A 27,946-nucleotide genomic window follows, 5' to 3' on the forward strand; every position below is an offset into this window, starting at 1 on the left:
GAGCTCAGTGCGACAGCTCAGCCTCCTCTCCCCTGAACAACAAAGTTTGCATATACAAAAAGCAGTTTGTACTTACTCCAAATCTACTAGGAAGACTACCTCACCTGCTGCTTGCCACCTTTAACCAGTCATGAATCTGATGGCGCATATTTCTCATTTCCTGCTGACTTAATCACAAAGATACTATTTAATCTGCTGACCATGTGTTTTAATCAGTATGCATTGACATGCTAATGCATTAAAAATATGTTCCCACCACTTACCATTGGGAACCACTATCCAGTTTTAATTCACCACCAACTTATTTCTCAACTGTCAACCCCTTCGGTAAGCTGACGTTTTCTCTTCTGCACATTTAAATGCCTCTGCCCGCCTCGTTTCCCACTCCCAAGAGCTGCACTAGATTCAGCCCACGTTTTCACCATTTTAGAAGTCACATATGTTGCTATGGTCCGGACAGACCACATATTTAGAACAAACCATTCACATTGTATAATGACCATTAAGTATATTGGTTGCTGCATTCCTACAGTTGATAGTTATTGTCCTCAATACAACTACACTATTTCCCATATTTGGTGTGAATAGAAAGCATTTAACAACTAGAGATTAGTAAATATTCTGTTAAGATTATGTTCACTGCCTGGAAAATTACCCCATTGATTCCCAAAGAAATTTCTAAAGATCAGATCAAACTTGACCCATCTTATAGAATCCAATTGGAATACATCAGACAGAGGACAAGTAGAGAGAAATGCAATGGATATGGTTTATAACGATTTTCAAGACATTTTGATAAGGTGCTATATTAGACAATTAAACAAAGACAAGGGTACATGGAGCTATGGTAAACATAACTGCACTGAAGGTAGTAAATGATAGGGTAAAAGGACATTTCGCAGATTGGAAGATGAGTGTGCTCCACAAGGGTCTGTACGATCTAGACATAGGAATTAAAGGACTTTTTCTAAAGAATCCCTATGAATCCCAGTTTATGAGCATTTTGCTGCTCAACTGTATAGTGCAATGTACATTTTAATTTTGAAAGCAGATGACTGGACCATCCAAAAATGGTTGTAATGCAGAAACTTTAAGTTAAGCTCCACTCTCTATAGCAGCATGGAACATATGCATTTAGTTCATTCATGATGCAAAATCTTTATAAGTGCTAACATGCACAAACACAGCTCTGTGCCCAAGACAGTTTACCAGCACATATGACCACCATGGGATTCAAGACACCAATGCCTACACTGCTAAATTCTGGTTTTGGATACAAATTATTCCAGAAGGAGAAGGTGCTGAGTTCTGTTTTGCGTTCAGTATTTATAACTCACCTCTGGGCATGGATAATGCTTCTTCCACCTTTAAAAGTTTCATTGTCGCGAGGATCTCTGTCTTTGCCCCTTTTCCTTCTTTGGAGAAGGGCCGAAAGACATTCGACTCGTTGCATGTGGCCATTTCTATGATGCCACCTTTATAGTTCTGCATGCATTCCAACTGGGAATCCAAGATCTGTTGGTGAGACCAATGGGGAACAATGAAACATCAGACTGGATTAATCCCCCCGATTTCTTTCGTACACAAATACTCTTGTTTTTATAATAGCCATTTTCTCTTTCACACAATATACCTATAAGCTAATTTAAGGTACAGGCAATGATATTTTACAAGTGTCTTGGTTATGACTTGATAACTGAAAAATTCACTCCTTAATACATTATTTCATAGAACAATTATTCATTTACAGTTTGTCTCTGCATCTCAGAATTCTCATCAGAACCATTCAGAAGCTAATTTTTAGATATTTGTTAAGGGGTTAATCTGCTGATCTGTTAACTACTACAATATGATTTTATAAAAGGTAAAATATAATGTTTTCATTTTTAAGATGATGGAGAAAAGTCACAAAGTTTAATGGATGATGGTAAAGGTTTTGCTTACTGCAGAATCCGGTAGAACTACTGACTGCAATGAAGTGACAGCCATAGAGCGTAGGAAACAACGGTTTAGGTCTTTAAACTTCATAAGTAGGGAACCTTGCACCTTATACACAGACAAACACTTGCCCGAAATATCAACCTGTGGGAAAAGTATTAAAAACAAAGAGCTATAAATATAGAATGGTATATTGTTCCAATTGGAACTGACTTGAGATGTTCCAGAATGCAGTTAAAAAGAACTAAACCCCCATCCTATTATACCTTATGTAACTAAAATATATTTTGCAGAGAATTTACAGGAACTTCAAGTTGTTCTCTCAAATTCCCTGCCTAAACCTCTCCAGCTCTTGAAAGCTCCTCGTCTCAATCAAGATTTCAGTCTTACCCCATTAATTTTTCCCTTCCTGGCTCAACATCAGTTTCCCTTTGTGCCTATACATGAAGACATAGTGAAGATATTTACATGTTAAAGGCAAAATGTAAATATTTGATGTTGTTGCTGTTATTGGCCCAGTGACAGTACCAGAGCTACAGTGGAAAGCTGCACATTTAGCGTCACACAACAAACATGAATTTCCTGTCCTAAATCCACATATGACAACAGTGTGGGAGCCAAAAGGGTCCACAGGGTCCCTGAAATGTGCAAGTGAGATTTCTGGAGAGTTCTGAGCATGATATTTTCAAAAGTAGCCAGTGTATTGACAATAGGATATCAATGAACCAATGCAACAGCAAAAGTATTTTTATTGCTTTTCAGCCGAAGTCTGCAATTGTAATGTGTCAAGCTGTATACCTATCTGTGACGCTCTGTTATACTTCGTAACAGTGAATCTAAAGGAAATAATTGAAGCCGTTAAGTTCTGATGACTTCATGTGGTATTAGAGGTGGTGTGGAATGCTGTAATCTGGTTTCTTCTTGGGTTCAGTCCCAATATTTGCTCAACAACCACCAATAATTCTGAAGGGGCTCTTTTGGAGTCTATCGTAAAGTTAACTTGGAACATATTTCCTGAAAATTCTCTTAAATATCTATAAACTCGTATTATATTTCATTTAGTTTACAAGGTGAAGGATTTTATCATCATGTAAATGTGGCAATTCCTTATTAAACCAAAACATACATACCTCAGCATGAAGAGAAATCCAACCTAATGTAGTCAACAGGAGCTCTCTTCAAATGAAAACACAGATTTGTGCCAGTGACAGCAATGCTGGTTAATCATCAGACATTACTGAATTTTCTGAATAACTTTCAGACTTGGTAGCAAAGAGACCTTGTTACATCAGTTGTTTTTTAACCTCTCACTGCACAACTCTGCATACAGGAGCTTGAACTAATCAAGTCCAGTACAGTTTTACCAATAGAAATCTTGGATCTGAGTATTACTCACAAAGCAGATCAAAAGATCAGAAACATGATCAATAATTCTTGGATTAATAATTAATCAATTGAAGTTAAAAAGACTGCATTTATATATAATGCCTTCATGCCCTTAAACGACCCAAAGTGCTTCACAGCAACGAAGTTGTAATGTAGAAAATGCTACAGCATGAATAGCACAGTGAGAACAACCAGATAATTTGTTTTCATGATGTTGATTGAGGGATAAATATTGACCAGGACACCGCGAATAACTCCTTTGCTCTTCTTCAAAATAGTTCAATGGGATATTTTCCATCCACCTGAGAATGGTTTAACATCTCATCCAAAGGACAGCACCTCTGCCATTGCAGCATTCGCTCAGTTTTGCACTGGTGAACCATCTTGGATATTTGCACTCAAGTCCTGGAGTAAGACTTGAACCCACAGCCTTCTGACTCACGGCTGAGAGTGCTACCAACTTAGCCACAGCTGACAATCCAGTCTGATCATGATAACTAGCCAAAGAACAAAACGTCACTTAAATTACAAACTTATTAAAGGATTTGATTGTAAGAATATTCTGGAATCTTCAGAAGCATCATAACTTTTTTTCTTGCAGTTAAATTGGATGCAACATTTCCATCATTACGGTAAAATTTAGTGTGGATACCAATCGGTTATGAACCCCAAAATTAATATGAATGGTTTTTGCAAGTGTCTTACCTCTTCAACAGTTTTCTGTTTATTTACTGTATATGAATCCTGGAGAATACTGAGGATGCCTCGCTTGATGTTCAAGGCCCAGGTTTCTTCACCTTCTGAAGGACAGATCTCAGGAATTATCCCATCTTGGAAAGAAAATTGAAGTGGATGTTTCTCCAGGGAAGCTCTACAACAACAGACATGCAAAACTATTATGAATACAGACCTGTACGGAATGGTTAATATTAATGTAAGATCACCATCCTCAACCCAATTCCACAGAACGGTGCAGGTTGCACACATTATTGGTATTTGGGAGCATCCAATATTGATAAGTTACTTACCATCCGCTAGGCAGGGGTCCCACAGAGTTGGTTTCCCATAATGATGTTGGCTATCTCAAAACAAACCTAAGTTGGCATGGGAACCTCAAGCAGGTGTTAGGCTCCATATTTGTCTAAGCAAAGAGACCAACGCCTACTGAGGTAGGCATGGGTAAAGAATGCATATCTATTGTCCTTCCCAAAATGGGGCACCTCAACTCAGAAAGATGCAAGTGCTTCCCACCTGCCATTTTGGGACCATAGTAGACCACGTAGCACATATTTTTCAAGTTCTTTCTGACCCAATTTCCAGGGTATGTTTCTGCTAGAGTTTAAGCCACATCCCTGGTTTCTGTGCTTCTTTGTAGTTTCCTAAATTGCTGCTTGATCTCAAGGGTCTCTCACTATTACAACATTGCCACAGTTTTGATCACAGGGTTGATTTTCTGCCACACATGTAACAGAAATACGTGCAATACTGGGCTTGATACCTTTTGACTGCTTCTTTTGACTGCTTCATTCAGTGTAACTGAAAAGCCAATCCAAAAAGGAAGTTACAGCCAGAATCCCTAGAATTTTGCTACGTCACCAAATATAGATAAAGCAGCCAAGGAGTTCAAACTGTTAAATAACTGCAACAATTTCTTTGTAGCTGCTTTCCCAATGGCAAATGTTTGCCCCACAATGGAGTGGAATATAAAAAAAGTGCATTAGGCCCCCACTTCTGCCTCTGGATATTGAGAATGGACTAGTCCTATTTTGATGACATCAGGATGGAAAGGTCACCTCTTTATCATAATTTGTGCTCCACTGGAAGCTGGTTCAACCCCAAATTCTGCTCCTCCCCTTCACCAATCAACTGCACTCATGTCCACAAGCACTACAAAGCAGTTTGCACCACTTATAGCGAGAACATCAGTCTTAACATTTCGTCCTGTGCCACTAGCGGCTTCATTTGTTAACCCTGTGGCACTGGCACCTTTGACCAGCACCCTGTGGCACTGGTGGATTTGCCCATTCATGCTATGGCACTGGTGGCTTTGCCTGTTAACCCTGTGGAACTGGCACCATTGACCATCCTCTGTGGCACAAATGGCTTCAACTTCTTTTACTGTGACTTGAGTGAAATTAATAAATTTCAAATGATGAGGAAGCCTGTCATCATAGTTAAATTATTCTTTTCAATCTATAAATTTAAATGGTGGGCACAGAAGAGTAAATAATTAAGGTAATCATACCTTAACAAAGTGCAAAGTTCTTACTGAACTGCCAAAAATAGTCAGTGCATTTAATGCATTGAAAGCGGAGCTGTTGTAATTGATTTCTATGGTAATGCCAAGTGGACATAGGACATTGCCCGATATAGACGGCTGCCCTCCAAAAGCCTAGGCAATAGAAGTGGTGGAGATTGTACTGCACACCAGGCTGAGGTATTTTGGAATTGATCTCTCATGCTGGAAGATCATGGCAGTCACGTAATCTGCGGTAATGTTTGTCACAAGATGTTTTGAACATTCAGTTCCATTAATGAGTCTTTCTGCACAAGCTTTTCCCTGTATGAATGCAAGATGCTGAGGCAAAAGAATCTAGCTCCTGTTATTGCAAAACTTTAAAGAAAACATCAATATTGTTTGGAAGAGAGCATACACTCTTATTTATATTCTGCTGAGCTCTCTAATTATTTTGTGGTCTCCAAAGATAGGACTGCCAAGTACTAAACCAGTTCACACATTCTCCATCTCCTAAAACGAGAAGCATTGCTTTGCTAAACATTCAATAGGTTGGCGCAAGTTTTAGATGAAATGTCTTCACACACAGTTAAATGTGTGGAATGCTTTGTCACTGGAAGTAGTTGAGGCAGACTAGCATATCATGATGAAGAGTATAGCTAAATATTTGAAACGGAGGATGATAATTGTCAATGGATAGAGTTTAAAAAATTTCTTTTCACAGGACATAGGTGTCTCTGGCTATTTGTTGCCCATCCCTAATTGCTCGAGAAGGTGGTGATGAGCCACCTTCTTGAACCACTGCAGTCCATGTAGAGTGGGGCAGTGGGATTAGTTTTGGATTATTCCAACACAGCAGACAGAATGGGCCAAATGGCTTCTTTCTATGTTTGATGGTGCTGTTTGATCAAAATAGCGCACTTTATAAACAAAACCCATTGTGAGGAACTGAAACTAGTATTTTTTCTGGGACATCTCATCATAACCTACACTGCTGAGCTGGAATATTCTTGAAATGCTGCTGTTTCTGATCTACTTGCTGAGTAGAACAAAGGAAGATGAGAGCAGAAATATAAGTCAAGGATTTCTGTGCTCAATCCGTTGTCAGGTTGATTCTCAGTCACTTTTGCTAACAGCTTTAAAGGAACTCTGATATTTGTTAAGAGGGTTTCAAATCATGAATTTACTCCTTCACCATCACTTTACTCTGCTCTGGAGGGAACATTTAAGCCACCAACATTACCACTGTTCTTGTAATGACAACACCATCAGACAAGGCAATATGGACCACAAGAAAGCATTTTAAAATAATCAGTTGATTTAGATCTCACAACTAAAGTCTCTGCTGGACAACTGTTGTAGAGTCATTATGGTACAGAAGCTGGCCATTTGGCCCATCAAGCCTATTCCGGCTCTCCCTACAGCAATCCAGTCAGTCCCATTCCCCCATTCTATTCCTGTAGCCTGCAAGTTTATTTCACTCAAGTGCCCATCTAATTTCCTTTTGAAATCATTGCTTGTTTCCATTTCCACCACCCTCGTGAGCTGCAATTTCCAGATTATTACCACTCACTCTGTAAAAAGGTTCTTCCGCAGATTCCCCTGCATCTCTTGCTTCAAACCTTAAATATGTTCTTGTTACCCCCCGACTCCCTCCCCAAGTCCTTGTACCATCAGCTAATGGGAACAGCTTTTCTTTGTCTACCTTATCCAAACCTATCATTATCTTGTCTACCTCTATCAAATCTCCCCTCAATCTTCTTTGCTCCAAGGAGAACAAACCCAGCTTCTCCAATCTAACCTTGTAACTAAAATCTCTCATCCATAGAAGCATTCTGGTACATCTCTGCACCTTCACATCCTTATAACTTGTAGTGACCATAACTGGATGCAATACTCAAGTTGTGGCCTAACCAGAGCTTGATAAAGGTAAATTGTACCTGCCTTAATTCAGAAATCAGTTACAGTGGTTTGAAAGCATCTTTCATCTGCAATAGAATTTGGGGAGTTCTCAATAGTTTTTACACATTTTTGAAATATAGAGTAAGGCTATGTATGCCATTGTATTTGTAATTTCGAGGGTGACTGTGTCACTACACTTGGTGACACAGTAGGTTGCTTTGATTGACTCTTCTTGGGAGCTTGCTACCAGCAGTGCTTCAGGGAGGTGCTTGGTAGACTCTACGTATCAGATAGTGATTAAATCAGCCTGAATATCTCGGCTGGTCTACCAGTTCTCAAGGCCAGTTACACAACAATGTTGGGACTGCTATTTTAGCCAAGGAACAGGACAAAGCCAGGAGGAAAAACAAAGAAACTGAGAGAATTAAAAAGATTAACATTAGAAAAAAATAAAAGAATGAAGTTTAACTTCTATTTCAAATACTACTGCATAAGCCAGGAGAGCAGCAATGAACATCATATCACAGTCACAGTAACAGGACTGTTTACTGAGCTCAAACTGTGTAACATGAACTTTTTCCACTAATTCCACTGAAGCTGCGTCAATGAGGATGTGAGTGGGAAACTGCAATTGTAGGGATTGTTTTTATTCTTTCCTGGGAGATGGGCATCGCTGGCAAGGCCAGCATTTGTTGTCCATCACTAATTGCCCTTGAGCAGGTGGTGATGAGCTGTCTCCTGAATGAGAGAGAGAGAGAAAAAGAGAGAAACAGACACAGATTGAATATGAATGACAGACACACTATAGAATGCCTGGAGACAGGCTTTATTATAGACTATTACCAGTCCAACTTGTTCAATGTTCTAAAGCATGGAAACCAGACCAGGGTGAGCAAATTGGCATTTCAGGAAATCGTTACCAGAATTCCATTAAAGCAAAGGACTGTGAAATGGAGAGATCACAGAAGCACCTTTAGTTTGACAGTGTGTGCACATTGCACTTTAATTGTCATCTCAGTTTAATTTTCAGCAAAATTGATGCCACATTCAAACAAGCAGCAGTTGTCAACAGTGGCCCTTTTAATTTGAAAGATCTATCCTTAATGTTAATGTTTTACTGTTTGTTGTCACCCATTTCCATTGATTTGCTTTGTAATCTTCATTTCAATAGTGATTAGTGAGTGTTCCATGACATCATCTGGGAAAGTGTCTAGGAGGAGTTTCCATGCCTGACAGTGTGTGGGAACTGCACTAAAATCAGGAGAATTTGCATAATTTGCTCAGGGTTTTTCACTGCTCTTGTCATTACAACTGTGTTATTTCATTTATCTCCTTCATACCAGCAAACTCTGGAACTCTGCTCAGCCATGACCACCAGTGATAATCAGTGGGAACAGAAAACATTGGAGGTTTGAAGACAAGATTCTCTTTATAAGAGGAAAGGCAAGTGACCAAGGGAATAATAACTGGAAGTGCAATTTTGTTTTCTTTTTAATGTCCAAACAGAACACTCAGTCCTGGAGTAACTTCAACTGAAAGTGTCATCTTAATTTAAAAAAAACTGAAAAATAACCTTTTTTTAAAAAAACTATTTTAATGTTGGTTTTATAATCTTTTTAAAACATAGCTTCAATTGCATTATGTTTCCACAACTAAACCTCTTTCCTAAACCATATTTAGATTCCCAAATGGTCATACCATTGATGTGAATTTGAAAACTGAGGACCTACCCAAGATTAAACTGGAAATTTTTTATTAACTAGAGTCAGATCACTCCAGCTGCGAAAACAGGTATTTTACAACAATAATGGTCCATATAATTCTAACACATTTGGGAAAAAAATACTGAAAATAAACACCAGCGTCAGGAATGGAGTTAATATATAGAATAAAGTAGGTACGAAGAAACCATTTAATCTGTTGGAGAAATCCAGAACAATCTTCAAATTAGAACTAAGAGCAAAATCACAAAGCAGCTTTTCACACAAAAGGTGGGGGAAATCTGGAACATTTTCCTCCAAAAGGATGTTAATATTGGATGAATTGAAAATTTCAAGATTGATAGATGTTTGTTGGGTTAGTGTATAAAGGGATATGGAGCAAAGGAGGATATATGGAGCTTTGATACAAATCCTGCTCCACTTGCCACATTCTTCAATGTCCTATACAGTAACAATAACTTGCAATGCTGACTCGTGTTGGTTAAGTAGCATATAGTGTTCAAAGCACTACCAAATCATTATGGTAGATGCAACAAATAAATCCTCTTTTAGTCATGTACCTGATTTCAAAATCTGAAATGGGCTGTCAAGTGTACACTGCCAGTTTTAACAATTAGGAAATAAGCATATAGCTGGCAGCATGAATTAATAGCCGTGTGTTGTATACCCTCCATTACACCCCTGCTTGCCAATAGCTAGAATCTGTTTCATCATGCTGCACTGTGCGCTTTACACAGGTTATAATTTAGATTCCCAAACACATTGTAAAGGATTGTATAGCAGTTTTGATGCCTCCAAATTGCTGAGTTTCTGACCACTGCCTTGTTGTTGCAGAATAGCCCAGAAACAAGACATGATGTGACAGTTTTCAGTCTTTAAGGCCTAGACATGAACATTGCCTTGGCATTGTGCAGGAAAGCAAATTCAAATAAAGAGTATTATCATTGCATCATAGAAATTTGCAGCACAGGAGGCCATTTGGCCTATTGTGTCTATGCTGGCTTGTTGAAGGAGCATCATACTTTGTCCTACATCTCCACTTTTTGTCCCTAACCCCGCAAGTTCCTCCTCAAGTACCTGTCAAATTTATTTCAGCTTTCATCATCTTTTCAGAAAGAACATTCCAGATCCTGCTAACTCTTAAAAAAAATTCTCATCTCCCTGCCAGATCTTTCACCAATGATTTTTAAATCTAAGACCTTGGTTATTGACCCATTCACAAGAAGGAATAGTTGTCTCTATCTATGCCATCATTTTAAAAACCTCCATCAGGCCACTTCATAAGATTATCTGGTCCAAGGAGAACATTCTCTTAAGCTCTCCTCATAACTGAAGTCCCTCATCCTAGGCACCAATCTAGTAAACTCCTCTAGATCCTCTCTAAGGTATTCACATCTTTCTTGAAGTGTAGTGTCCAAAATTATCCACAATACTCCAGCTGAGGCCCAACCAGTGATTCATAAAGTTTTCGCACAATGTCTTAGTTTTTCCATTCCTCTATTTAGAAGGCCAAGGAAACCATTGTTTTTAAACACCATATCAACACACCCTGCCAAATTTAAGAATTTGTGTAAATGGACACCAATGTCTCCCTGCTCATCTGCACTTTTGAAAATCCACTTAGAGTTTGCTGTCTTTCTGTATTCCTCCCAAGGTGTATTATTAACCACACCTTCAAGTTGAATTGCATCTGCCATGCTTCTGTTCATTTCATCACCCTATATCATACACACATATGAATTAGGAGCAGGAGTAGGCCATTTGGTCCCTCAAGCCCACTCTGCCATTCAATAAGATCACAGCTGATCCGATTGTGGCCTCAATTCCACATTCCGCCTACCCCCAATAACATTTGACTCCCTTGTTAGTCAAGAATCTACCTCTGCCTTAAAAATATTCAATGACTCTCCCTACACCGCTTGGGAAGGGACTTCCAAAGATTCGTAACACTCAGAAAGAAATTCTTCTCACCTCCATCTTAAATGGGAGACCCTTATTTTTAAACTGCACTGTTAAGGTGGATGTTGATTGTTGGGGATTTAGTGATTGTAATGCCATTGGATGACAAGGGGAGATGGTCACTTCTGGCAATTGTGTGGTGTGAATGGTACCTGGTCCCTTTGTTGATTGATTAGGAAACTCAACTTCTTGTCCAACTAGATTTATTCAAAATACAAAGATCCTATAAAGCTACAACCATGATCATTATATACAAATTCAATTCTAAGGAAAACAATCGTAGTTAAGGTGTTAAGGTGCAGATGTCATCTTGACCATCCTTATCACTGTAACTACTTTGCAAAGTTTTATGTCATCTGTAAACTTGATAATGCCACTTGCTATACCTGAGTCTAGGTCATTTATAAAAAACTGAAAAGAGTAATGGACCCAAAACTGACCCTGGGGAACACCACTGCAAACCACCTGCTAGTCTGAAAAACATCCAGGAACCCTTTGCTTCCTGTCACGGAGCCAATTTCATATCCATACCACCACTTCTCCCTTAACAATGAACACTTTGTTCAATGGGTGGGATTTTCCATTCCCACCGGCCATGGGGATCATCACAGGCAGGAAGGAAAATTTGACGGATCAGCCTCAGACTGTTAACCTCAGGTGGGAATTTTCAGTCTGGCCTGCCCAATGTCTTCTGAAAGTCCACAAATACATCTATTGATATAACCTTGATCATTACTACATTCTCTTTTGATCAATTGGAATTTTCAGTGATTTGCAGATCAGGATGAGTTTATTGTAATTATGCTGGGATTGCACCTCCTACTGCTGTACCTGTTGGGGTATGCGGGCATTCATGTAAGAGGGCATCTTTTGTGCCAGCCCAAAGCTGTAGGAAATGCCATCTCCTGGTTGCTATCTTGTGGGGGAGAGTGGGGGTGGAAAACAGCGCTCTGTCGCTCCCCTGGCATCAACAAAAATAAAGCATTTCCTAAGCCGTTCTACAGTGCACCAGCATTTGTTGCTCATTCCAAATTGTCCTCAAGAAGGTGGCGGTGAACCACCTTCTCAAAGCACTGCAGGATATGTGATGTAAGTACACTCACAGTACTGTTAGGAGGGAGTTCCAGGATTTTGACCCAGTGACAGTGAAAAAATGGCAATATAGTTCCAAGCCTGGGTGCTGTGTGACTTGGAAGAGGATCTTGCAGATGGTGGTGTTCCTATGCATCTGCTGCCCTTGTCCTTCTAGATGGTGGAGGTCACAGGTTTAGAAGATGCTGTCGAAAGAATATTGTAGATGGTACACACTGCTGCCACTGTGCATCAGTGATAGAGGGGGTGAATGTTTCAGCTGATGGACAGGGTGCCAATCAAGTTGGCTACTTTGTCCTGGATGGAGTCAAGCTCCTTGAGTGTTATTGGAGCTGCACTCATCCAGGCAAGTGGTGAGTATCGCATCACACACCTGACTTGTGCCTTGTAGATGGTTGAAAGGCTTTTGGGACTAAGGAGGTGAGTTACTCTCTGCAAATTTCCCAGCCTCTGACCCAATTCTTGTCGCCACAACATTTAAATGGCTGATGCAGTTCAGTTTCTGGTCAATGGTGAGCCCCTGGATGTTGATTGTTGGGGATTTAGTGATTGTAATGCCATTGGATGACAAGGGGAGATGGTCACTGCTGGCAATTGTGTGGTGTGAATGGTACTTGGTCCCTTTATTGATTGATTAGGCAACTCAACTTCTTGTCCAACTAGATTTATACAAAATACAAAGATCCTATAAATCTACAACTATGATCATTATATACAAATTCAATTCTAAGGAAAACAATCGTAGTTAATGTATATGGTATTTGCATTAGTAAAATATGCCCAGGGCAAGGTTCACCTATTTGCACCCAAGTTTCACATTCGGGTTGCTACAATGGTGTAAGTGCTGGATTTGCAAGTTTAAGGAGCCTCTGTTTCAGTCAGGTAACCTTGGATGACTAGAAGTTACCAGAGATAATATGGTATCCAGAGCAATTCAAATGTGGCAGATCAGAACACAAAGCAGATGCAGCCCCTGTCCCAGTGAAAAAAGGAGACAGCTCAGACACTTGAAGGGTTTAAAATTGATGAGGAGGTGGTATTGGATAGGCTGTTTGTACTTAAAGTTGATAAGTCACCAGGACCGGATGAGATGCATCCAAAGGACACGGAGGCAGGGAGAGTGGAAACTACGGAGGTGCTGGCCACTATTCTCCAATCTTCCTTAGGTTGGGAGGTGGTTCCAGAGGACTGTAAAATTGCAAATATTACACCCATGTTCAACTACAGGCCAGTCAGTTTAACCTCCGCTGGTAGGGGAAGCTTTTAGAAGTGATAATTCAGGAAAAAATTAATAGTCAGTTGGACAAATTCAGGAAATTCAACATGGGTTTGTTAGGGAAAAATTGTGTTTAATAACTTGCTTGGATTTTTGATTAGGTAAGAAAGGGCTGATGAAGGTAATGCTATTGATATGGTGTACATGGACTTCCAAAAGGCATTTGATAAAGTGCTACATAACAAACTTGTGTCAGCAAAGTTAGAGTTCATGGAATAAAAGGAGCAGTAGTAACATGGATATGAAATTGGCCAAGTGATGGGAAACAGTAGTGCTGAATGACTGTTTTTTGGGTTGGCAGGTGTCTGATGGAGTTGTGAAGAGTGTTGGCCCTCACTCTTCCTAAAATATGTTAATGATCTAGACCTTGAAGTACAATGCACAATTTCAAAATTTGGAGTCAACACAAAACTTGAAAGTAAACTTGGAAAAATGTGAGGAAGGAGCATAGTGCAGAACTTCAAAAGGGCAGACAGGTTGGCAGAATGGGTGGACAAGTAGCAGGTAAAATTTAACACAGAAGTGTGAAGTGATTATTTTTGGTAAGAACCACCCAGGGAGACAAATAAAATAAATGGCACAATTCTAAAGAGAGTGCAGGAGCAGAGAGACCTGGGGGTATATGTGCACAAATCATTGAAGGTAGCAGGGCAGGTTGAGAGTGCGGTTAATAAAGCATCCTGGTTTTATAAATTGGGGCATAGAGTGCAAAAGCAAGGATGTTATGTTTAACCTGTATAAAATCCTGATTTGACCTCAACTGGAGCATTGCATCCAGTTCTGGGCACCACACTTTGGAAAGGATATGGATACATTAGAGAGGGTGCAGAAAGAGTTCACAAGAATGGTTCCAGGGAAAGATTGGAGAAGCTGGACTGTTCTCCTTAGAGAAAAAAAGGGTTGAGAGGAAATTTGATAAGAGGTGTTCAAAATCAGGAGGTCTAGACAGAATAGAATGGGAGAAACTGGTTTCCATTGGTGGAAGGATGGAGAACCACAGGTTTAAGGTAATTGGCTGAAGAGGCATCAGCAACATGAGGAAAAATCTTTTTACGCAGTGAGTGGTTGGGATCTGGAATGCACTGCCTGACAGTGTAGTGGAGGCAGGTTCAATTGAGGCATTCAAAAAGGGAATTGGATCATCATCATCTGAAAAGGAAGAATGTGCAGGGCTAAGGGGAAAGGCAGGAGAGCGGCACTAGGTGAATTGCTCCTACAGAAGGCTAGCACAGATATGACCAGCTGAATGGCTTCCTGTGCTGTAAGCATTCTATGATTCTATGAAAGTCTAACAGCAGCTTTATACTGAAAAAAAAACAGCTGAGAGCTGAATTCCACCCCGCTGATATTTCTAGGCCTTGAATTATTTCTGTTTGCTTCCTTCAGACTCCAGCAGGGGTTAAAGTCTACCTGAACAGCTGAGTAAATTCAACCCATAAGTTCGGAATTTCATTGGCATTTCTCCAAACATTAGTGTTAAACTTACCTACTCTATACCTTTTAGAGCAAAAAGAAAGATTCTTCGCTGTGTTATGAAAAATGAACATGAGGATGACCTGCCCTGACCACACTACATCCCTCTGACTACCTTCTGTCACAACTCTCAGCCTACATAAAATTTTGCAACATTAGTACTTGCCTCTTGCTCACAACTTCAGATTTGTTTTACAAGTGTATAGTTTAGGAATGTTTACTTCATCCTTAAACATGTATTTTCTTGTTAGTCATAAAGCTAATTATGTTCCTGAATGAAGGCTTCTTCCTTGCTAGCCTCTACATGACTGCAGTTTTTACCTCGCATTTTCTTTGCATGGAAGCATTCACTGTATGGAAGCCAATTGATGGCCCATGTTATTTTTTACATTGGGTCAACTGAGGTGGTACAAGGCACTGGGGATCAACCTTACTCAGGTCCACTGAGACACATCTCCTGTAATTACAGGCTTATCACTATCATTCCAATAAGCTGGGGCTGTTAAAGTGCTCTCCGATTGTAATGAAACATTCCCAGCATTCACTGAAGTATTCCTGTCTCTATTACAAAATCCAGCAGTTTCTCATGTACACACCAGTTAAGCAGAAACAACTAATTGGGGGAGACAATGGCGGAGTGTTAAGTCACTAGACTAGTAATCCAGAGACCCAGGCTAATGCTCTGGAGACATGGGCTTAAATCCCACCATGGCAACTGGTGGATTTCAAATTCAGTTAATAAATCTGGAATTAGTCACAGTAATTGCAACCATGAAACTATCTTTGATTGTCATCAAAACCCATCTGGTTTACTAATACCCTTTAAGGAAGGAGATCTGGTCTTTCCTCATCTGGTCTCCATGTGACTCCAGACCCACAGCAATGTGGCTCTTAACTACCCCCTGAAATAGCCTAAGAAGCCACTAAGTTCAAGGGCAATTAGGAATGGGCAATAAACGCTGGCCTTGCCAGCAACACCCACATCCCATGAAAGAATACAAGTTATATATTGGTAGGATAGTAAGATGTGAAGAGAATACAAGGAAGCTAGAAAGGGATATAGATAGACTAAGTGAACTGGCAAAGACCTGACAAATAGAGTATAATGTGAGAATGTATGAAATTGACCATGTTGGCAAGAAAAAATTAAAAAGTAGCATATTATCTAAATGGCAAGAGATTGCAGAGCTCTGAGATGCAGAGGGATCTAGGGGTCCTAGTTAACGAATCGCAAAAGGTTAGTATGCAGGTACAGCAATTAATTCAGAAAACTAATAGAATGTTATCATTTATTGCAAGGGGAATTGATTACAACAATAGGGAGATTATGCTTCAGTAGTATAGGCATTTGTGAGGCCACATCTGGAGTACTGTGTAAAGTATTGGTCTCCTTATTTAAGGATGGATGTAAACGCCTTTTAATAACTGGATCGGACAGGTTATTTTATGAGGAAAGGTTAGACAGACTAAGCCTATATCCACTGGAGCTTAGAAGAGTAAGAGGCAACTTGATTGAAACACATAAGATCCTGAGGGGTCTTGAAAGAGTCGATGTGGAGAGAATGTTTTCTCTTGTGGGAGAATCTAGCACTATAGGGGCTCCTGTTTAAAAATAAGTGGTCGCCCATTTAGGACAGAGATGAAGAGAAATATTTTCTCTGAGGGTTGTGAATCTTTGGAACTTTATTTCTCAAAAGGCAGTGGAAGCAGAGTCTTTGAATATTTTTAAGGTAGTCGTAGATAAATTCTTGACAAGCAAGGGGGTGAAAGGTTATCGGGGGTATGCAGGAATGTAGAGTTGAGGTTACAATCACATCAGCCATGATCTTATTGAATGACGGAAAAGGCTCAAGGGGCCGAGTGGCCTACACATGCTCCTAGTTCAATGTTCATATGTAATAAAAAAACTAATCATACAATCATAAAGAAAATAGATATTCAATCTAAGTCTCTCCAAAATGCTTAAATCAGCCTGTGAAATGAATCTGGTAGCATTGGCAACTCACTGTACAACTTCTGTGCACAGTCAGACAAAGCAATCATTTTCAAATCAGACCAAATACAACAGAAGAACCAAACCCTACCATTCATCAGCTCTGCTGGGAGTTTTTTGCCCCACCTCCTGCCTTATAAAATCGTAGCAATTATAGAACAGGGATCATCAGCACATCGTGGACTGGAGTTATCACCTCCAATCCTATTCTTTTATATTCTTCCTTTTCAAAAGCATATCAGATTGCCTCTTAAATAATGATCCTATTTCAGTTTCCATAGACATTTATGGTTATAAATCTATGAATGTAAAAGGAATTCAACTTCCTGCTTCATTCTTTTTTAGTCTGTGGTCTCTTGTTACTGATTTCAAAAATTGGAAATAATAGGGCAGATTTCATAGAGGTATGGGTTTTGCTAGAATGGACAGAGAGAGAGCATAATTAAAGGCAATCGAACTAAAAAAGACTTGTTATGAAGAAATTCAATAAGGAATTCAGAAGAAACTTTTTTTTTTTAACTCAAGGAGTGGTGAGAATGTGGAACTCACTGCCACAGGGAGTGGTTGAGTGAATAGTATAGATGCCTTTAAGGGGAAATTAGACAATCTTATGAGGGAGAAGGGTTACAATGATAGATTTAGATGAGGAAAGATGGGAGGAGGCTCAAATGGAGCTTAAGTGCCAGCATGGAATGGTTGGGCAAAACGCCCTGTTTCTGTGCCATATATCCTATGTAATGTTGTGTAATTTCCATCTTCACAACCTGGCCATAAAGCATCTCTTAGGCAAATGCAGCAAGGGCAACTGGATGGAAATATCCCACATACAAAGCAGAATCTGTTCAGTTGCTGAGGGATAGAACTGAAGCCAATTTTTATGCACTTTTGTACTTATTTACAGAGTTACACATTACAAGCATATACCTCCTAACCCAACAGCCACAGTTTTCATCTCCGTCTATTTATAGGGGCTCAAGTGAATCCGTGGTTAATGCCCACCGCCTACATACAATTAAACATAATTAATATACAGTCAACATAATCCACCAGCTTTCTTTCAATTTGACATAACAGTGCCACTTTTTGGCTGTTGAGAAAGTCTGCACACAGGAAACGTGAACCCCGTTACAACATGACATCCATGCTGAACAAAAATTATCTATCTCCCCAAGCTTTTAATAATTTATTCCTGACTGAAAGCAAGATCAATAATGGGAAAGATGTCATAGCATCACAGGACATGTCTGTTCATAAATTTCATAAAATGATTGGTGAAACATTTAACAAGGATAGCAATACTCCTTATTCTGAGCAGACAAAAGAGCTAAATAACGAGGTTTACTAGTACAAGTTTTAATCATGAGCAGCAGTTCATCTTGAATTATATTACATTAAGCTGCCTTGACTTGCAGTGGTCTAGCTTTTCTTAAACCAATAGCTTCCTGCATTTAATCTATCAATCAGCACTAGATGTTTCAAACAAAGCAAACACATAGGATCCAACAATGGCAAAGAAAGACAAAATGGGATGTATATTCTCTTCATACTCATACCCACTTTCAATTGAAGTTAGCAAACAGAAGAACATATACGCCTAAACCTATACAAATAAACAGAAAACTGAAGTATACAGGATCAACAATTAAAATATAATGATGAACATTAAGTTCACATGCTCAGCCTGATATGATCACTGTTAATCCATTATCCTCTTGGCCTATGTGACATAGAAGCATAGAAAATCGGAGCAGGAGCATGGCCACTCAGCCCTTCGAGCCTGCTCCACCATTCATCATGATCATGGCTGATCATCCAACTCGATAGCTTGCTCCCGCTTTCTCCCCATATCCTTTGATCCCTTTCGTCCCCAAGAGCGATATCTAACTCCTTGAAAACATACAATGTTTTGGCCTCAACTATTTTGCGGTAGTGAATTCCACAGGCTCACCACTCTCTGGGTGAAGAAATTTTTCATCTCAATCCTAAATGGTCTACCCCGTATTCTCAGACTGTGACCCCTGGTTCTGGACTCCCCCACCATCACGAACATCCTTCCTGCATCTACTCTGTCTAGTCCTGTTGAATTTTATAGGTTTCTATGAGATTCTCCCTCACTCTTCTGAACTCCAGCGAATATAATCCTAACCGACTCAATCTCTCCTCATATGTCAGTACCGCCATCCCAGGAATCAGTCTGGTAAACCTTCGCTGCACTCCCTCTATAGCAAGAACATCCTTCCTCAGCTAAGGAGACGAAAACTGCACACAATACTCCAGGTGTGGTCTCACCAAGGCCCTGTATAATTGCAGCAAGACATCCCTGCTCCTGTACTCGAATCCTCTGGTTTTGAAGGCCAACATACCATTTGCCTTCTTTACCACCTGCTGCACCTGCGTGCTTACCTTCAGCATCAATGCAGATCTTGAAGCAAGTCCAGATTAAACTTGTCCTTCCAACAGCAAGTCGATACATCAGTTATTTTAATTAAGAGATAGTTTAGCTGGAAAACTTCCAACCATACATTTATTTACAGCTCCAAATGTATGCAGAATGATTGGCAGAATTAAATTAAGCATTTTTTAAAAATTCTTTTGTGGGATGAAGGCAGTGATGTCTAGGCCAGCATTTATTGCCCATCCCTAATTGTCTTTGAGAAGGTGGTGGTGAGCCACCCTCTTGAACCGCTGCAATCCATGTGGTGTAGGTACACCCACAGTGCTGTTAGGAAGGGAGGGAGTTCCAGGATTTTGACCCAGTGACAGAGAAGGAACAGCGATATATTTCCAAGTCAGGATGGTGAGTGGCTTGGAGGGGAACTTGCAGATGATGGTGGGGACATGTACCTGCTGCCCTTGTCCTTCTAGGAGGTCACGGGTTTGGAAGATGCTGTTGAAGAAGCCTTTGTGAATAGTCTGTGAGACAGCTCTCCCAATTTTGGCACAAACCCCTAGATGTTAGTAAGCAGGACTTTGCAGGGTCAACAGTCTGGAGTGTGCAACAGCAAAACAAATGATAAATTTGAGCAGAGTAATCAGGGCTCATTTCCAAATTTTTAAAAGCCAATAGTTTGAGGCAGTAGAATAATGTAGAGTTTAGCTCAGTGAAAGCAACTGAGAGGAATACAAATATTTTCATTTACAACCTTTAGTGTAATTTGAATGTAAATTTATCTTACTTAAATTTAGCTATTTAATACAAGAAACTGCTTCAAACTGTTCATTTTATGCCTTAGTGAAGAGGTGGTATAGGTAATTCTTCATCAAAGGCAGGTCCAACACAGTGCTACGATTTCCAAAGTCAGCAGGTCCCAAATCCACCCCATCCGGATCAGGAATCAAACCTTGTACTGTTGGCACCAATCATCCACACTGGCCATCCAGCCAACAAGCATCCTCCCAAGGAGTCAGAATTGCTGTGGCAACATACATTTTCACATGCATATTGCAGTCTGGAGCTATGGATAGTGATGGTAGAGGCTCCAACTTTCTTTCCAACACATGGCTGACTAGGAGTCTCACACACCTTTACCACCTGCCACTTGTGTTTGTTGGAAGGATTTGCGAGTTGATATTCAGCTTGTTTGACCATGTTATGAATGCACTTTCATTGGCCATCAAATTCTAGAGTGGGACAGCAGCCGGGAGCTTCAGGCTCTGAGGCAGGGATGCTACCCACCGTACCACAAGACTTCCCAATAGGTAATTACTTGGCTAAAAAAAAGCTGTTATTTTCACTGGCTAATTTTCCTGTGACAATTGGGTTATTGTGTAAATTAACAATGGTTTAAACATTAGTTTTTGAGTGTAAAACTGATGCAACAAAGCCCTGTTTTGGGGATCAGAGACCTGTACCCCAAGGAAGCCTAGAAATGTCAAATCCCAAAATTAGGTTGGACCATGTTCAGGCACTCTCAGTAACTGGTCCCCAACACACAGAAATGAGGGGCCTCACGCCCATTTTAAACAGCCTCGCTAATATTGGGCAGTGATGAACAGGGCAGGCATCAGGTCTGCCCCACTTAGGATTCCTCAGCGGTGGGGGAGGACATCAACTAAAGTAATTTTTGTATTGCAAACCTTAAAAATGCTTTCCGTGAGACAGGAAAAGGAGTGCCTCCTCCCCCTCGAGATCCCCTATCTTCACCCCACTGTCAGCAAGGTACACCCTGACATTTATACTCTTCAAAGTGGTGGTAGTACAGGTACCAGCAACCTACCCAAACAATGCTAAACCAAGGCCTAATTTCATCCCAGCCTTGGGTCTCTCGGTTCCAGTGCTACCGGTGTAGTGCTGAGTCAAGGGTCAGATAAATTTCTACCCCTACAAGTTTGAGATGACTAGTAAGTTTCGACTTGCTAGAAACCAGCAGTGCGAGAGAGGCCAGAAGAATGAAATGTTTAGCCTCAAAATGTCACTGGCCAGGAAAGACTTTAAAATGAATACACGAGTCAATTAAGAGCAGTTTGATTCTTATGAGAGTTTGATGCTGTGAAGGTTCAGGCTAAAACTGCCTCCATCTTTAAAAAGTCAGACAGACATATGGTAATGCATGTAGTCTGCTGAGTGTGATACGTGGACCATCATGGATCCTCCTTGTATCTGCGGACAGTACACATATACTAAATGTTCGGAAGTTGAGCCTCTAGTGTAGAGGATCACTTGTGCTTTAGCAGAAAAGAGTTAGAATTTGCAGCAGGGAGGATGAGGGGTTTGTGGTATGGCTATCTGTACAGTAGTACTGAAAGAAGGACAAGACTCTAGGCACAAGGAACTCTAGCTAGTTGAATTGTCCAATGGATAATGGCAGTAGATGCCGTTTCTCTGAAGTTATGGTGTACGAGTGTAGATTGCTGTGGAGAGATGGACAGTGACTGAGAGTTAGGGGGAGAACAGTATTGAGTCACACTCCGGCACCTAAGGGGGTGAAAAACTTCAAGAATAGGAGTAGCATGGAGATACTATGATCGAGATATTAAAAAAATCTGTTTTGCAATTGAGAGTAGGAATCCCGACTGATGCACCCTCCACCGTGGTAGGGTTGGAAAAGTAAGGAAAGCAAACAAATGTCATGATGTCATTAAACAGCGCAGAGAGAGAGAGACGAGAGTCCATTAAAAAAGAGCATGGAGCGAGAGACGAGAGTCCATTATAAAAGTGTAGAGAGAGGTTAGAGTCTATTAAAGGGAGCGAGAGAAAAGAACACGGAGAACAGCTATTTGGGGAGTAGGACTGGTGAGTGTTTCTAGTCTTTAAAGTAAAAGTAAGGTTTTTAGTGTATGTTTAGGTCTCTAGTCTTTTTTTTTCTTTCTTAAAAATAGCTTAAGTATAAGAATGATATTGGTGTAAACAAATTACTATAAAATGTAAAGAACAGGGATACTAGAGTAATTAATTAATAATTTGAATAAAAAATGATAGCATTGGCAGGACGGGTGATGTGTTGCTGCTGTAGTACGTGGGACTGCTAGACACCAAGGTGATCCAGAGTGAACACATTTGTAGCAAATGTTTGCTGCTCGAGGAACTTCTGGTCCGAGTTAAGGAGCTGGAGTCTGAGCTGCAGACATTGCGCCACATCAGGGAGGGGAAAAGTTACCTGGACACTTTGCTTCAGGAGATGGTCACACCCCACAGGTTAGGTAATTCAGATTTGGTCTGTGATCAGGGACAGGAGGGTGTGACTGCAGATGAAGCAGGTATGGGGACTCAGGGTACAGCGTTCAAAGAGTCTCAGACCCTGCAACTGTTCAACAGTTGAGAGGTTCTTGCAAACTGTGTGGACGAGAGCTGGGTCTGCACGGAGGCTGAGAAAGTTGACCACGGCACTGTAGTACAGGGAGCCATTCTGGGGGGAGGAAATAGGAACGTAGTAGTGGTAGGGGACTGTGTAATTAGTTGGGTAGATACTGTTCTCTGCAGCCATAAGCATGAGTCCCAAAGGCTGTGTTGCCTGCCCGCTGCCATGGTTAAGGGCTGCAGACAAACTTGGAGAGGGAAGGGAGGGATCCAGTTGTCATTGTCCACATTGGTATCAATGACATTGATAGGACTAGAAAATAGATTCTGCTGAAAGAATTTGAACAGTTAGGAGCTAAATTAAAAAGCAGAACATCCAAGGTGATAATCTCAGAATTACTACCTGAGCCATGGGCAAACCACCATAGAGTAAATAAAGTCAAGGAGTTAAATGCGTGGCTCAAAGATTGGTGTGAGAGGAATGTGTTTCAGTGCATGGGGGCACTGGCACTAGTACTGGGGTTGAAGGGAGCTGTTCTGGTTGGACGGGCTTCACTTGAATCGTGCTGGGACCAGTGCCCTGGCAAATCGGATAAATAGGGTTGTAGAGGGGGCTTTGAACTAAATGGCGGGTGGGTGGGTTCTGAAGAGGGATACATAGGCTTACAAAGCAAAAGGCTGTGGTAACATTGCAGGGCAGCTATTCAGGTAATGATACCCAGAGTGTGACAAGAAGGGACAGAGTGTATAAACATTAAAAAAAAGCAGCAAATAAGGTCAAAGGGGAAAAAATGGTAAAAAGGTAAAATTAATGGCTCTTTACTTAAATGTAAGTAGCATTTGAAACAAAATAAATGAATTAACAGCACAAATAGAGGTTAATGGATATAATCATATATTCATTACGGAGATCAAAGCCGGGAACAAAATATTCAGGGATATGTGACATTTTGAAAGGACAGGCAGGAAGGAAAGGATGGTGGGATAGCTTTGTTAGTACGAGATGGAATAAGTACAATAGCAAGAAATGATCTTGGATCGGTAGATGTAGAAACCATATGGGCAGAGGTAAGAAATAACAAGGGGAAGACGAGACTAGCGGGAGTAGTCTATAGCCCCCCCCCCCCCCGACTAGTAGCTATACTATAGGACAGAATAAATCAGGAGATAATGAGGGCATGTTAAAAAGGCAGTACATTAATCATGGGTGACGTTAATCTTCATGTAACTTGGGAAACTCAAATTAGGAGAGGTAGCCATGAGCAAGAATTCATGGAGTGTCTTTGAGACAGTTTCCAAGAACAATATGTTGTGGATCCAACCAGGGATCAGGATATTTTGGATCTGGTAATGTGTAATGAGACAGGTTTAATAAATGATCTCAAAGTAAAAGATCCCCTAGGGATCATGGTAACATGGTAGAATTTAGCATTCAGTTTGAGTGTGAGAAACGTAGGTCAGAAATAACTGTACTAAACTTAAATAAGGGCAATTACAAAGGAATGAGGGCAGAGTTGGCTGGAGTGGATGGGAAAGGAGTTTGACAGAAAAGACAGTTGATGAACAATGGGAGACATTTAAGAAAATAGTTCATGGCTCATAACAAAGATATATCCCAGTGAGAAGGAAGGATTCTAGGAAGGGGGTTAAACCAACCATGGTTAACCAAGGAAGTTAAAGATAATATCAAATTGAAATTTTAAAAAACTATACTATGTGGTGAAAATTAGTGGCAAGCCAGAGGATTGGGAAAAGATTTAAAAACCAACAAAAATGACCAAAAAAAAAAAGGAGGGAGAAAATAAACTGAGGGTGAACAGATAGTAAGAGCTTCTTTAAATATATAAAAAGGGAGAGGCCAAAGTGAACACAGGCCTCTTAAGAGAATGAGGCTAGGGAAATAACAGAGGAATGGAATAAATACTTTGAAGCAGTCTTCATGCTGGACGACACTAATAACATTCCAAATATACTAAATAATCAAAGGGGAAAAGGAGGGGGGAAAGGAGGAAATAAATACAACTATCATGAAAGAAAAAAGAACTAAGGAAGCTAATAGGGCTAAAGGCCGATAAGTCCCCTGGGTCTGATGGGTTGCATCCTAGGATATTAACGGAAGTAGCTACACAAATAGTGGATGCACTGGTAGTAATCTTCCAAGATTCTGGAAAAGTCCCAGAGGATTGGAAAACTGCCAATGTAACACCCTTATTCAAAAAGGGTGGGAAACAAAAAACTGGTAATTATAGGCCAGTTAGCTTAACATCCGTCATTGGGAAAATGTTCAAGTCCATTATAAAGGATGCAATGGCACAGCATTTAGAAATGCATAATATAATCAAGCAGAGTCAGCATGGCTTCATGAAGGAAGGGGAAATCATGCCTGAAAAAAATTATAGAATTCATACAAGCAGGATAGCTAAAGGAGAACCAGTGGATGTAATATTTTTGGATTTCCAAAAGGCATTCAATAAGGTACTGCACATAAGGCTGCCTAAGATAAGAGCCCATGGTGTTGGGGGTAGTATATTAGCATGGATAGAGGATCGGCTAACTAATAGAAGACAAGAGTTAGGATAAGAGGGATATTTTCAGAATGGCAACCTGTAACTAGTGGAGTGCCACAGGGATCAGTCCTGGGGCCACAATTATTTACAATATACATTAATGAGTTGGATGATGGAAGTTGATGTACTATTGTCAAGTTTGCAGATGAATCAAAAATAGGTGGGAAGGCAAGTGATGAGGATGACACAAAGTCTGCAGGGAAATATAGACAAGTTAAGTGAGTGTACAAAAACTTTGCAGATGGAATATAATGTAGGAAAGTGTGAGGTTATGCACTTTGGCAGGAAGAATAAAGGAGCTGAATATTATTTAAATGGATAAAGACTGCAGAAAGCTACAGCACAGAGGGATTTGGGACTCCTTGTGCATGAATCCCAAAAAGCTAACATACAAGTTCAGCAGAAGTTCAGCAGGGAAGGCAAATGGATTGTTGGCCTTTATTTCAAGAGAGAATGGGGTATAAAAATAGGAAAGTCTTGCTAAAACTATACAAAGCACTAGTTAGACCACACCTAGAATACAATGAACAGTTTTGGTCCCCTTATCTAAGCAAAGATATAGTGGCATTGGAGACAGTCTAGAGCAGGTTCAGTAGGTTGATCCAAGGTATGGAGGGATTTTCTTATGAGGAGAGGTTGAGTAGGTTGGGCCTGTGCTCATTGGAGTTTAAAAGAATGAGAGGTGACCTTATTGAAACATAAGATTCTTAGCGGGGCTTGACTGGGTAGAAGCTGAGATGTTGTTTCTCCTTGTGGGAGAGTCTAGGACCAGAGGGCATAATTTCAAAGTAAGGGAGCGCCCATTTAAAACAGAGATGAGGAGGAATCTCTTCTCTGAGGGTAGTGAATCTGTGGAATTCTTTACCGCAGAGGGCTGTATATGCTGGGTTGTTTAAAAGTCTATTTCAGCCTTGAATATATTTATCAGTAAGGGAATCAAGGATTATGGGGAAAAGGCAGGAAAGTAGAGTTGAGGATTATCAAATCAGCCATGATCTCATTGGAATGGGAGAGCAGACTTGATGGGCTGAATATCCTACTTCTGCTCCTACGTCTTATGTTGGAATGAATGATGTGGATGAAAGTATGTTTATGGTCTTGCTGCCAAACGACACTATATTGACAATCAAGCCTTCCAATATGGTTGTCTCAGGATTGCTTTCTGTGTCATATGCTGGATAGGTTGACAAGAGGAAGATTAGAGAGATCAACATATGGCTGTAGGGCTGGTGCAAGAGGAAAGGGTTCGTGTTCTTCGGACAGTGGAACAACAGAAAAGTTTTACCAAATCGAAACAGCACAGATATTCTTGGAGAGAGATTCACTGGAGCTGTGGTGAAGGATTGAAACTAACGTGGAGGGGTTGAACATGGGAAGAAGAAATTTTCTTCTGGGGAATTAAATTGGGTAAATAACTGAGATTAGGTGAACAGTGAAAAAAAAATCAACCACAACATTGCTCTGTTTATTGCAAGAAAAGAATGAAATTTCATTTTTTTAAAAAATTAAACGGTAAAAGGTCAGTGAGTTAAAAGAGAATCTGACCTAAATTCACAGGTCAGGATAATCAGCAAGCAGGTTATCAGATGAGCAGAACAAAATCTTCAAATACAAGATGCATAAAGTATAAAATAAACTGTTCTATAAAGTGAAAAGGAGATGAATTATGTGGATAAGTGGAGTGATTAAAACTAAATGGAATCACAAACATTAATGTGCATGTTTGCTAAAGATAATTAGCACTATCATAAAGCAGTGTAGTAGGGAGCCAAAGAGTTTAAAAGGGCAAGAGTAATATAAAAAAAATCTGAAAGACCTTTAAAAGGCATATGAAAAAGTAAAAGAGTAAACAAGTGGATAGGAGCACACAGGGAAGAAGGAAGTTCAATTGAGCACTATGACATGCACCCAAGTCTACTGAAAAAAAAATACAGGTGCAGGATTTTCGGTTCCCACTTGCCAGGGGACTGGAAATTCCTGCTGAAAGTCAATAGACCTTTTGTTCATCTATCAGGAAGGTATAATAATTTTTCATAATGCTATTGGAATTTAGAGTAATAGTGGTGTGTGCACGTGTGTCTGAATTAAAGGCAGCTGGTCTGAAGGCTTTGACGTAGCAGAAGATAAGCTAGATTAAGTAGGTAAACATAGGTATGAGAACATTTGCATTTTTAAATAAACCAGACTACCTTGAATTCAAAAGAGGTGGATGAAATGTTACACCTAGTCATGAGAAGTTAAGAAATAGGGTGTTTATTTTTCCCAAAGATTACTGGTAAAATTAGTACTATGATAGATGTTATTATTAGAGGTAAAAGTCCAAAGACATAGGGAATTTGCAATCAAAGGGTAAAAATATGTATAAAAGGAGAGAAGGCTGTATGTAAGGGCAGGAATTCTAAAATCTAACAAGTATGAAAAGCATCCAGCATCTAAGCCTCAAGCTGCTGTCTATAAGGAACTGAAACTGAGAAAAACTCACTTTGAATTTGACTGTTCAGGGTATTGAGTGTTACTTTGCCTGGGTCTTTTAAGAACCTACGTGTCTCACTATTGCCTTAATGGGGGTATAACTGGGGTTTAGATTAATTAGGGGATTTAGAAGTTATCATAGTAGTAATTTGTAGATGTATATATGTGCTTAAAATTATTTCTTCTATTAATCA

At 40.1% G+C, this 27,946-nt stretch overlaps 1 protein-coding gene across 1 annotated transcript in view; it reads right to left on the reverse strand.

Annotated features, from left to right (window-relative positions):
- The window catches only part of LOC121287955, a 387,185-nt gene that overhangs the window by 333,989 nt on the left and 25,250 nt on the right, over positions 1-27,946 (reverse strand). The window contains exons 5-7 of the mRNA XM_041206118.1: positions 4,030-4,195; positions 1,945-2,082; positions 1,338-1,515 (exon numbers count right to left, since the gene is read on the reverse strand). Of these exons, the coding sequence (XP_041062052.1) occupies positions 1,338-1,515; positions 1,945-2,082; positions 4,030-4,195 (482 nt within the window). The remainder of the gene's footprint in view (positions 1-1,337; positions 1,516-1,944; positions 2,083-4,029; positions 4,196-27,946) is intronic.

This window comes from Carcharodon carcharias, chromosome 15, assembly GCF_017639515.1.
Source record: "Carcharodon carcharias isolate sCarCar2 chromosome 15, sCarCar2.pri, whole genome shotgun sequence".
Lineage (NCBI taxonomy): Eukaryota > Metazoa > Chordata > Chondrichthyes > Lamniformes > Lamnidae > Carcharodon > Carcharodon carcharias.